The sequence below is a fragment of the Echeneis naucrates genome, chromosome 14 (assembly GCF_900963305.1).
Source record: "Echeneis naucrates chromosome 14, fEcheNa1.1, whole genome shotgun sequence".
NCBI classification, from domain to species: domain Eukaryota; kingdom Metazoa; phylum Chordata; class Actinopteri; order Carangiformes; family Echeneidae; genus Echeneis; species Echeneis naucrates.
Window position 1 is genome coordinate 4864613 of NC_042524.1, and position 13437 is coordinate 4878049.

At 41.0% G+C, this 13437-nt stretch overlaps 1 protein-coding gene across 1 annotated transcript in view; it reads right to left on the reverse strand.

Moving 5' to 3' along the window:
• Positions 1-13437, reverse strand: part of frem2a (FRAS1 related extracellular matrix 2a) — a 54885-nt gene that overhangs the window by 19570 nt on the left and 21878 nt on the right. The window contains exons 4-5 of the mRNA XM_029519720.1: positions 4453-4683; positions 546-671 (exon numbers count right to left, since the gene is read on the reverse strand). Of these exons, the coding sequence (XP_029375580.1) occupies positions 546-671; positions 4453-4683 (357 nt within the window). The remainder of the gene's footprint in view (positions 1-545; positions 672-4452; positions 4684-13437) is intronic.

Below are 13437 nucleotides of genomic sequence, written 5' to 3' on the forward strand. Positions count from 1 at the left end.
GTCTTGATAACAACTCTCTTTAGCCTCCAATGTGCCCAGAATACGGTAGCACTGCTGAGGCAAATTAATTCAAGTTTTTTAATTTAAATTAACCTCTCGTTTCTTTAATGCAACAACAGCGGATGCTTGACAGAAAAGCTTACAAATAGAAATGTGTGTATTAGCATTTTATGAAATCTTCAGAAATGTGAACGGAAAAATGTAACTAACCAGGAGAAATCAGAAACATCCTGCTCAGGTGAAATGATCTTTTGAAGGATCCATACGTACTAACTAAATCTTGCATCCATAAAGTTTGTATCAAAGCAATACAAGTGGATGACGTTATCATTGATGTTAATCTGAAAAGCCAAAAATGCTAATTATCTATCTATACCTCCACTCGGTTCATCATGTGTGTTAAACAATAATCCCCTCATCTGATGTGCTGAGTTTGACGACCAAAAGCAGCAGGCGGGAAGCCAGGCGTGCAGGGAGGCAGCTGGGCGGCCAGAGTACACTGAGGATAAACGGGTTAGATAAGGTGAGAAAAGGCCAGTGCATACCCTGCTGTGTGTAGCAGACCACCATCAGCTCCTGGCTGATATCTCCACTGCGGTGCACCGGGATGAAAAGCTCCCCAATATCTTCCTCCACTGCGTGGATCTGTTCGCGGAAGAACACAGTCGACTCTGTTTGAAGGACAAAGGAGAACAAGAGGAGAAAAAAGAAAAGGGTAATGATATGTATAACAATATCCAAAAAATCCACAGTGCATTAGGCAGATACAGGCTTTTGTTCTGGCTCTGCATTAGTGAGCAGCGGCTGACTTCTTTTTTTATTATTATTATTCAGATCTATTGAAGTTGTGGACCCGCAGTGTGCTTATTCATATTCAAAAATAACTCTCTATCACACTTTCCAGTTTGACGCAATCAGAGGTGCTCTTCAAAGAGACCTCTCCGGAAGTTTGTTCTTGCTACCTATTGTGTTGCAGACAATTACACATGCAAACCTCAAAGTTCACCCCTCCGTGCGAGCCAGACGGGAGCTTCATTCATCCACTGCTCCGTACAGACAAACCATCTCTCTCATATTCTTCCCCGTCTCTCTGTTTCTGAGAGAAGTTTGTTATTGAGAGAGAGACTTAAAGCCAGTGAAAGCATCATCTATCAAAGAGACGAACTTACTGGTATTACAGAAACAATAAATGTTGGAGCTATTTTCCACAGACGCAGGGGGACCAATAAAAACATAGAGTGGACTGAGCTCCGGCTCGTCCCAGATCTTCTCGCTAGTTGGCCCTCCACTCCCCACTTCCCTGTCCCTCTCTCTTACACCTCCTTGAGCGAGCGAACGGATGAGGGACTGAATTATGGCATAAGCAAAACACTTGAGGCTCGCCTGTGCAACAATAAGTTGTGTTTAAAAGTAAAGCACTAGCGGCTGAATATCTTAAAGAAAAAAAAAGAAAGCAGATTTGGACATAGGATTCGACACGCAGCGTAAAGAGATCGACACACGAGATGATTCTGAGGGACGGAGTCATCAACATAAAACAATCTTACACACCACAGGGGGTTCAAATATTCCTCTCCTTTTATGGGAACTCCCTAAATCGCTCTCGCGCCTCTCAGTTTTCTCCCCTCTCCTCCATTTCTCTTTTCTGTCACTCCCAGCAATTTGTTACTCCCTGGGGGGTTAGAGGGGATTAGAGTGCCCTGCTTATACCTATTTCACACAGACACACACATAATACACCGCTTTTTTCTCTCCCTCTCTCATCACACTTGCTTTGCACACCACCTCTTCTTGCAGATTTTTTTTTTTTTTTTTTCACATTTCACCTCAAACATTGCTGTTTTCTCTCCTCTAAATTCACCTAATATACAATAATAATAATAATAATAAACCAAAAAAATAAATAAAAAAATTCTAGCCAAGTGGGTCAAGCTCACCTCCTGGAGGAAAGCTTTAGGCGGAGGAAGGTAAAACATGTTTTCTAAGACAGTAGTAAAACTACTAAAAATTCTTGTACCTCCTATTATCTTCCAGCCAAAAAACAAAACAACACAGAACAGACAACAAAATAAAAAAATAAATGTTGGACTTTTATTTTTATGCCCAGACCTTTTCCATTATTGATCATTTCATGAATATTCTATGGGTGGAGAGGTATTTTGTTTCTATTGTTTGGTTGTTGGTGTGGTGATATAGTTTTGTTGTTTTACACAATAACAGTTCACAATGCTGGTTATCCCCATTGGCGAATTGCCATTAGTTTAACTGTAAATGTGAAGCCAATGAGTCTGTGTGCACTAAACAAAGTCCACTCCAACACCAACCCTCGCAAAATGTTTTATGTTCTTTCCCTTAGTCAACAGATTTAACTTCTTAAATGAGACAAAACCCCAATAATTAGAAAGAACCAACTTCAGCTGGCCCCGAGGTTCAACACACAATAAAAAAAATACTGCAAAAGAAGGAGCAGTTCTTCAACTTTTAGTAGAATGACCTTGATGCAGGGAGGCAGAGGGGTAACAGCTCTGGTGATATATGGTAGCTATCGAGAGAGCAAGAGAGATATCGTTGGCTCTGGCAAGACGCAACTGCCGCTTGCAGCAAACAGTCTAACAGCAGGCTACCACCTTCATCTTGAGTCAGCATTGTGCATGAATTATATATGACGGAAAGTGATAAAGTTTTGTAGAGGGAAGGCTGGGGCACCACACCCTGTAAATTCCAGTTTGTTTTTGCAGCAGCAGAAAGACTTTGGGGGGGGGGGGTGTATGGTAGGCAAACTTGAACCTGGACCAGCTCACTCCTTGTTATGAATCAAAGCTTCAATCCAGGAGGGTAGCAGAGAGAATGCTTTGTTACAGCTGAAAGTGAGAAATATACACAGAAGAGCTCCGAGCCATTCGCACAGAAAGAGAAAACTCCCCGCTTGTTATGCTTGCCTTAATTGTGGAGTACTTTTGGTTAAAGCTTGTCGATCCACTCTGCTCCTCCAAAGCTGATATTAGCCTAGCTGACATGTCCTCCAGGGAGGGAAACTTCAGGCTAAGCAGAGGGCCAAACAAAGCCAGTTTTCATCATTAGAGCGAGAAATGGGAGTACAGCTAATGCCACAGGCATAGCTAAAGCTTCACTGGCCCATTAGAGTACAGAGTGGCACATCTCTGTCACATTACACAATCCCCAGAGATGGCAGAAAAGAGACCGGCCCCTGCCCTCCACGCATCCCATAATTAACCCACGAGGGACAAAAGATTGACGAGGATGGGTGAGATAGAAAGACTGATCGAGGAGACGAATGAGAGAGATGAAAGCAGCTGTTGTGTATGATGAATGCAACGGGAGCTTCAGTGTCTCCATCGTTGCTACATGTTACTTAGAATATGTTGCTACTGCTGGAGGGGAGTGACACATACACACATACATCAGAGTAAATCCAGCCTGGATGGCGCACAATAGTCAGTTTTTCCAACATTTCAATTTCTTGGCAAAGACACAAAGACAAGTTGTTTTTTTGAGAGAAACCATTTCATCAGACTATTAGACTGCTGCATTCGCTGGTGACCAGCAACGCAGTTGGGGAAAAAAAAAGAAAATTAGATGGACTGATAATCTTTGATAATTAAAAAAAAAAAAAGATATAATTGCAATTCAAATTATGCTGCGATTTGTATTGTGAAAAAAAAAAAAAAAAAAAACATCACAACAACTCTGCAAAAGTTGTCATGTCAGGAGCACACTCCTTTTTCATGCCTATGGGCAGATTGGCATGACACTATATCTACAGCAGGCAATGTTTATATTGACAGTTCTTCATTCTGCCAAGTTGACTGATGAGTTTTGTATTTTTCATTGCTTTGTGACAGCGATGCCTGAGTGGCAGCTTGGACTTTACAACATCATAAATCTCAGAGTCTTCGGCGTGTCTGCCTGCTTAGGTAGACAAAGCGAAGGTCTCTGCTCTGGATATATTTTATTAACTTTCAATGCTCTATGTTGCCTGTCCATATAATATGCATTTGATTTTCACATTTTAATAATGGATCTCAGATGGAATAAGGATGCAGGAGTGAATGAATTATAGATTCATGCTGAGAAATGCAGAATAAATAGATTCACAGAGTACAGATGTTTATGATCTGTTTGTTTGCTGCAAAGCAAGTTCAATTTATGAAGCGGAATAAAAAAATAAATAAATAAAAGGGCATCTCTCCTGCAAATCTTCCCAACAATGTTCTGCATAACGTGATCAGATTAACTGTGCAAACATGATAATAATTAAAAATAATTTCCTCCTGTAATCGTCTATTGGGATGCAATTTCAACTTTATATTGTGCCAGTGGTAACTGAGTAAGTGCACTCAGTCTCCGCCACAAATGAAATCCAGTAGTAGTTAGTTTTATCTCTAAAATGAACAGGGGGAGGGGTTTGATGTTTGCATGAGCAGCACGGACCGTCATTGGGATCCAGGATCTCGACCGTTGCAGTGGCAGGGAACTCCAGCACTCCCATTACCGGCTCTGAGAGCAGGATCTGGAAGGTTTCCGCCTGTTCGTACTTCCCATCAGTCAGGATCCGGACTCGCCACACAGCTCTGGTCTGTCCCGGATTGAACTGGACCTGCCGCTGGGACTTGCCCTTGAAATCCTCATCCTTCTTGGCGCTGCCGTCCTGGGTGCCAATGCCTGGGAGATACACAAAGGGACAGACATAGAAGAGCAGGGAAAAGAAGAGGAAAGGCCAGACGAGTAAAAAAAAAAAACAAAACAAAAAAACAAAGAAAGCAAACATGAAAAGGTGACAGGCAGGAAAAAGAAACAGATGAAAAACAGATTAGATATTCACACCCTTTAATGTTGTTCAGAGAGTGGTGTGAAAACAAGTGGTGCATCTTCTTTTCTTCAGCGATCACTTACAGATCCTCAGAAATGTGTGAAGTGAATTTGTGACTGAAGCATTTAAATAAACATATTCACCTTCCTGGGGTGGATTAGCAACCATGACTGTTTTCCAAGTGTCAGATATTCATGTGAATGTGTGTCTGTGTATCAGCTCCTTTTCCTTCCTTCCTCTTCAAATAGCTCTTACTTCATTTACAATAAATCTTTCATGTGAATCCTCATCGATACACCTTCAGCGGCAGGGGGCTTGCTGTTAATATCGGGTTTCACATATAAATGCACATCAGGAGAGCCCTGGTGGTGGTGTGAGCTGTAAAATAATGTATTACTTTTGTAAATATGCTGTACATATCCCCTTTTCCTGTTTTCAGAGTGCCTCGTGAGAACAACCTGAGCGGATACATGCCAGGGTGATGCATGTGTCTGTAAATAAAACAGATCTGTTTTCTTTTTTCAGACATTGAGGGGCCGAAACAAACAGAAAGGAGAAGGTGGCGAACACAATGAGACGAGGCCCGATATGTTGGACTGTAGAAAAAATTAGCTTTGAGAGGTAAACATTGTACACAAATTACAGGCTTATAATAATCGCACAAGCTAGAGCCCAACTATTATCATAATCATGTTCTGTCATGTTACTAATACTAATGTGCCGACTCCCAAGAAATGAAGGAATACTGTAATAAAAAGATAATTAGAAATGACTTTCCATGCCAATCTTTGTCTTTCTGGGTTTATTTTATCATCTTTGTTTTTAACAGAAGTAAGAGGGCAAATATGCTGCAGAATAAATGGAATAAATAAATGTTTGGGGTCATTTGCTGTTTTACCTCAGTTTTCAGAACGCCAGCGATTACAAGAGAACGTTTCGGCAGCGATAGTCAAAGTAGCCAACAATGGTGCGATGCAGCGCTGCCTCACACTTGACCTGAGTGTCGTGCATTACACATAATAACAAGATCTGTTTCCTCTGAACAAAAAGAAGTAATGATGCTGCTATCCATTGCTGCAGCTTCACTAGAGCACAAACAAGACCAGATATGAACCTGGCATACGACACAGCTGCCCGCCAAGCTGAATGTGCATTTATTCAACTTAAACTGAATTTATTCAACAACAGAATCATGCTATATTTAACATTTTGTTTGCCTTGGGCTGCACCTCTGTCTTTGTTAAGTCACCCATCTGGCCTGGCTGAAGCCTCGTGTGCAATCTACTGAACCTCACCTCTGTTGCGGTGCATAGATTGCATTCATTAAATGCACCATTGAGACTAATGACTATTAGCCAATAGTTATTGATAGTTAGTTATTATCTATAATTCACTATCAATAGCTATTGGCCAACCAATGCTGCAACTTCAACAATCACTCAGCAGTAGCTCATGACTAAAAACTCCTTCTGTTGGTTTTTAAATGTCATTCTCGGAACGTGAATTTTATAGACATGACGATCGGAAGCTCAGCACAACTTTTGGTTTACGTGTTTTGTCTAATGAGTGGTCGAGTTTTCTCTGGTTAGATTTACACAAAGCTGGCTCTTTCAAGTTGGAATTGTGAATTAACAACATGTGGAATGAAAGGGGTGCATTCTTACTTAAAACAGCATAAAACATCAGTGACTACATCTGCAAGGTTAAATTAAGGCCCACATCCAAGTTTGGATTCAAAGAATAACTGTGCTTGGAAACCTGCTGCTGGATTTTGATATTTCTCTTGCAGAGAGGAAAATTTCAGCTTTGTGGTATACCAAGGCCACAACTGTCAACAGCCATTCCGATGCAATTTGTTGTATTTGTTTCTTGGCGAGGAGCAAAAGCTTTGGTAAAACAAATAGTTGTGCAGAAATAGTGACAAAAAAAAGAAAAAAAAAAGCATCTTGTTGCCAAATACACAGGGCTGTGCCACTAACAAGCAAAAAATAACAACTGGGTGGTTACTAGTCATAACAGCATGTGCATTTTTATTATACACATCCCAAAATTGTGAATTTCATTCAGTTTGGCATGCATGTGATGCCTTGAGCCAGAAAAGCAGCACGCCATACCTATTTGCAGCATAGAACAAAGAAAGTGGGCCAAAAGGAGTCATCAAATCACCCCTAATGGAGGACCAAAGATGACAGTGATGTCTGACATGTTAATACTGAAGTCATGCAAGTCATGACGGGGTGCCTTCTTCATTGTGGGAGGTGTGTGCCTGCACTGGCTCAGATCTTATGCTTGGGAAATGATCCACAGCCAGTTTGTATTCAGGGATCATTTCCTGTGGAGCTCCCTTTGAATTTGATGCAAGAAAGGCAAACTCAACTAATAAAGACTATCTGAGATAGATAGATGGGTGGATAGATTTTGTTGACATAACGAAGGAGGTAACTATACAAATTAAAAAAAATCACAACAGATGGTTTCTATTCGTCTTTATCCTTCCATCCTCAGCACCAGTTGATCAGCAGCTAATTAAAGATACATACATATATATTATACATATTCACACCAATTCCTACCCTCTGCCCACAGCAAAGGCAGGAAGTGTTGAGCCAATCTCACTGGACTCCCTGGAGGGTAGAGACACGCCTTGCCGGGAGTTGCACTGGGCTTCTTCCTCAGCAGGTGGAAATAGACCCACCAAAGGCCTTCTGATGTCTCCAGCACTGCTCCTCAGCGCTGCACCCCCTTGTGTTTGTGTCTCCATACCATATCCATTGCGCACAAACACACCGATACAAAGGGTTGTTTCCAAACAACAAAAAAGTCTGTTTATAGCTGAAAACGTTTCTTTTACTTTGTTCTGTATTATAGTTTATGCCACTATTGAGAGCAAATACTGCGGCAGGCTGAGATTGGCTGGATGTAAAATATACACTTCATCATAATATTTATGGTTGCAGGTACCTTCATGCTCATTATATCATAAAGGTCATCTCACATCGAGGCAGCTGAGGTGGAGATCTGTTGAAGCAAGGTTCAGGGAGGTAACAGCTTCTGTTCTCTGCAGGTGAAATAAAATTATCTCTCCATCCACCCTGCTTGGCACCAATAATGAGACTGGAATATATCCCACAGGAGATGATATATCTTAACCTGGCGAAAGTAACAATCCTGCTCTTGTCTGTCAGCGCAAGGACAGAACAGAAAAGGACAGTGCAGATACAATAAAAAAAAAAAAAAAAGTTGTCAAGGAGTGAGCTTTAATTCCTGAAACTAGTCACGAAAAGAAAGATTTGGATAAGATGAGGAACTGAGCAAAACGACGTGAGAAGACAAAGACGGGGGATAAGCAGAGGAACGCCACAGGTTCACAACCAAAGACAGGATGCACACGAAGTGAGAATCTGAAGACAGAGCAGGAACAAAATGTAATTGAGCGCTTTGGCGGGGTGAGAAAGGCGAGAGAGAAGACAAGATGAATGACAAATGGGGGAGCAGGTGAAGGAAGAATCTGAGACAGCTTATAGCATAGACCCAGGCTATATGGAGAGGTGTTGTCTTTGATGAAAAAAGGAAGGCTTGGCGCACAAAGGGCCAAATGTTTTCCACAGTAAAACAGGTCGAGGAGAGATTATCGATGAAATGAAAAGACTGCGAGATGGATTAAGTGGGTTGACAAGTCAGCGGGACGAGAGGTGTTGCAGAAGAGACGAGAAAGTGACAGAACTCAATTAGTAGATCACAGCACGTGAGACAGCGATCACACACCCATAATGAGGCAGAATTAAGCCGCAGGTCGATGTCTTAGTCATGTTTTGGATTTCTTTTTATCGCCCCTTCCTCATATGACGTGAGAAAGGAAGGAATAAGCCCGAAGCAGTGAAAGAATCCAGCCTGATCCTCGCAGTCTTGTCTGGCCCTGTTCTGCCTGAGCTCTGCTACGCGGGGGCATCTTTGAACCTTGATCTTATCTCTGTGCTCGTCCTTCACTGATCCTCTCTACCTATATGTCCTGTTGTGATGGAGCAAGCGTAACAGCTCTCCTCCGCCGTTGCCTGGCACCACGCCAGCTTTCATCAGAAAAGCTTCTGTAAACATCGCGGGGTGTGTTTCTCTTCTGCCTCCGTACCTCTGACACATTACGCCTCGAATCCATCCAGCTGCACTAACGCCAGCCACCTTTTTCTTTTTGGCACTGTAATCAATTTTCTTTTCATTTACAGGTCTGGTTTTGCCGTGATCCTTAATATTTGTTACTAATCTCCCATATCCCTCTTTAGCAAACCCCCCCCACAGACAGACACACACACACACACACACACAAAAGGATATTGTAATTGTTTTGGTTCAGTTCCACTTTGGCTTTGAAATGAAACAATGACTTTGAAGGGAGTTTTAAATGTTATATCCATACTTGCTCAACAATGTGCGACTCATTTCTCAACCCTTTTCAGAGTTTTATCAACTAACCAATCGACTCTTGGCAACAACTGTGATAATATAATCTATTTTTTCTTCGGCAAAAATGCTAAACAACTTGCTGGTTACAAATGTGAGGATTCACTCCCTCTCTCCGCTTTATATAACCAGAAATTCAGTACGTTTGGATTCTGAAATGTTTTCAACTGCATTATGCCAACTTAGCCTCTGGGAAATCACAGTGACATCTTTTCTACCTCATCCAATTTTTAGGACAATGCAGCAAAAAAGAAAAATACGAACAAGGGAGAACAGTGGAAAATTTTCAACTATCCAACTCAGTTAACGGACTGATGTTTGTGGCTGTTCAAATGTTTCATTTCTTGAAATGTTTTGTGAAATTTTTATGTGTAAACAGGCTTACAGAATGGTCTTCATCATATAAAAAGTGAGGGGGAAAAAAAAAACAAAAAAACCAAAACTTTATTACAAATTGAAAGTGACAGTTTAAACTTGAAGCTTTGGGGAAATATGTTAACACTTTCCGATCATCATCGTTGCCACAGTTTTATATCTTTGACAGAAGTGACAATGAACTTTAATTAGTTTGAAATAGTAGACACATTTAAAAAAAAAAGTGAGGTATTTATCTTTTGGTAGATTTTTTTTTTTTTTTTCACTTGTTTTGAAGTTGCATGTTTCGCTTTCAAAAAATTAACATGTGGCCTTGACATGTTTCTGCTGTTTTGTCCTTGGCCTGTACATCCAAATTACAACAACAACGCTATGGCAAAGAGAAGAAGAAAAATCATTAAGGCTTGAGCCAGATACACACGAGCTGAATTAGCAGAGAGGAACATAAGTGGAGCCTCAGCAACACTGACTTTTAATGAGATATTTTCTTGACAACAACACAAACTGCAGCTTTAAAATTCAACTGACAGCTAAATCAATCAAAGGCGCCGTCACTGAAGGAGTATTGGATTGGATTGAATTACATAGTATGGTGTTCTCACTATTTTGTCCATTTCGAGTGTGTTGCCACTTCATTGTTGGTTCATTTGCTCCATTCCTCTGTTCACCAGCCCAGCAAATTGAAATCTATGAAAGTTATTAGACTTTGATCAGTTTCTGTTTTTCATTCTGAGTTGCCCTAAACTGGACCATATTTCATCATCTGTGCCTAAAAAGAGCCACACTGGGCATGTAGACACACAAAATGCATTGAACTTACATTTAATTTTGGTTATGAGGCGAAATATTGTCGTCAGTTAGATTTGATACACGTTCCCCTTTATTGTCTTGTTTTAAGCCGTATGTAAAAATGTACAAATGTTTTTCTTTTCGTCTTTTGTTTAATAGGATTTTTTGTCCACATCAAAACTGAATAAATGAATCGTAAAAAAGGAAAATAAGGATTAGGTTTTGGTGACGGTTGAAGTCATCTGAATCAGAGCAGTTAGCATTTTGTTTTTCTTCTTTCTTTATGCTGTTTGCCGGCTTGTACCTGGGAGTGGCTGACACAGTGTTAGTGGTTGGACTAATTCAAATTCCACTGAACCTGGGTAACCACGGCAGTGACTGATTATTTGACTGATTAATATGGCATATGGACATACTAATAATGTTAAAAAAAACAAACAGTAATTTTCATCAGAGTGGGCTTTTAAGAATACTAATAAACATTCATGCTCTTTATTTTCCCTGCAAAAGAATTTGTGGTTAAAAATGGCCACGCCACTTTGACACTGATGCTCTACAGCAACATGCTGACCTATCATGTTAGGCGTTCATTCAAAAAGCAGAATGAATGAGTCTTGTTTTTGTGTGTGTGTGTGTGTGTGTGTGTATAGTCAGAGATAACCAGGTGCACACACACACACACACACACACACACACACACACCAACTGCAAAGAAATGCTCATGTGTACCCAAGAGCTTCACTCAAAGCACAAACACACACACCCGCAATGGACGAGTCTTAGAGCTCAAATAAACTGCCAGACTGTGATGCTAACACCTGACCAAGCGATTAGCGAGGATCAGAAAGACGTTGAGAGGTGGGAGAGAGTAAAAGCTGCTTACAGCTGCTGCTTCTCCCACAGCGAGCAGGCTGAAGCACGATAAAGTCGCGGCTACAAGGAGCCTTTCAGGGACAGGGACATCAGCACCATCGTCATCCTTTTAGCCTGCAAGCACACTCGTGCTGTGTCTCAGTTTGTGGAGCCTTCTTACATGTGAGCAACCTGCTGGTTTGAGGGCACAAGCGTATTCAGACTGACAACTACGGCGGCTCGCAGTGCCACCATCACTCTCAGCATCAAGATGATGTGTTGAAATGGTCAAAAGGATTAGACTGAGACGCTGGACACTCGTCTCCCTAAAAGCTCCCAATCTGAGACTGATTAAAAAAAACCACATGTTGGCGCAGATGGTGGCGTAATGCATGTTGCATGTAACAGGTGGCACGGGCAGGAAAATAAAGCCTCTCTGGGTTTTTGACTCGCGTCAACAAAGATTACATTTTGATGAGTGATAAATGTTCTGGTTGTCTTTCCTTCAAATTTCACACACTCCACCAGTTATTATTACTCCTGTGTGGTGTACTAAATGGGAGGGCACTAATGAGAGCCTGTGAAGAGAAATACAGCAGCAGACGTAATTACAAAAACAGTGTTGCTCTGAACAACATATCACCAAGATCTGTTGGTCAAAACGCCCATTAGCACTGCGGTATTGATTTTTGGGAAGTTGACTGGATTCGAGATTTTGACAAGCGCAAAAATAAGCAGTTAGTTTCCTACGTTCCTAAGCGTCTGTTGTTTGTCATAATTATCAGACTTCTAGACAAAGGTGAAATGTTTGTGTGTCACTGTTAACTCGGAGAAGGAAACAGCTACCTTAGAGTGATGATGAGTTTAATTTTAAGAGCCAAATTAATTTGGAACAAAATTTTATGGCAGCTCTATTTTTCGTTTCAGCAATGGACGCCTTCCCCAAGAACAAGACAGTGATGTATGTGTTTCACAAAGCCAACAGTGCACAAAGTCACATTAAATGAAATTGTGAGTAGGTTGCTTTGTATTTTGTCTGATCTTAATGTCATCTCCATCTCTCCCCTTTGATGCTGTAGTTTAGGGTGCTGACAGATAAAACCCACCGATATAAAGCAACCTGACAAAGACCAGCTGACATATTGGCTCATTTTGCCTCCTGCCTACTATCTAAAGTTGCATTAGCACTCCATTTCTACTCCAAGCAGCCAGCCAACCTTTTTCAAAGCTATTGGGAGCGTTATTAAATATCCCTGTGATATGGAATAAAAAACAAATTGAGAACAGACATATTATCAAAGCAGCGAGAAACTTTGCTTTGTGCCCAAGTTGTCAGCTCGGGAGTGGAAAATAAAAGGCAGAGGTGGGAATAAAAAAGAGGAAATACTGCACTGAAAGGATAAAGTCAGACAGGCTGAGCAGCAAGATTAACATGCTCAGTTAGTCAAATGTGAATTTTAAGTGCCAGCAGTGCTGGACACATTGAAAACTGACTCTTTGGCTGTATACTGCTGAATGGCTGACTGACTGCTTGCTTTATTAGGGCCAAAGAAACTAAATCAAACACATGCAGGCAAAAAGATTTTGACTCACATTTACATCTTATTTTTATCTGTTTTTGACCTCCCCATCCCCGTTTTGTGTGCTCTTGATGACCTGCTGAGAAATTAAGGGCTTGTGGGAATCAAGGAAAATAGCATGCTGCTAACCTGTGGCAAAAAAAAGACCTTTTCTTCACACTATTTTTACTTTTTACTTTACTTTTTATATTTGGTGGGAAATAAAGAGTTGCATCTCTGCAAACTGCTTTCACAGCTACTGTATCTCATATTGTCTTCTCAATTCATAATAAAAATTCATTCTGTAAACTCGAAAATAACTCAAGGCCAAACAGAATTACTTTGGTTTATGGGACAAATCTGGTTACGCTGTGTGTAGGAAACGGTGCAGTTGCTTTTTGGTTTCAGCTGGGGTCTGTGTATGTATTAGGGAGCCGCACAGCAGGCGACTGTGATATATATGAAGCTCTGCGGTGGAGAAAATGAGAAAATGTGTTCATCAACCACCATAAAAGAAAAAACGTGTGGAAAGAGGGGGTGCAGGTTTTGTCTCGTTTCCTGGATTCCATTCCATTT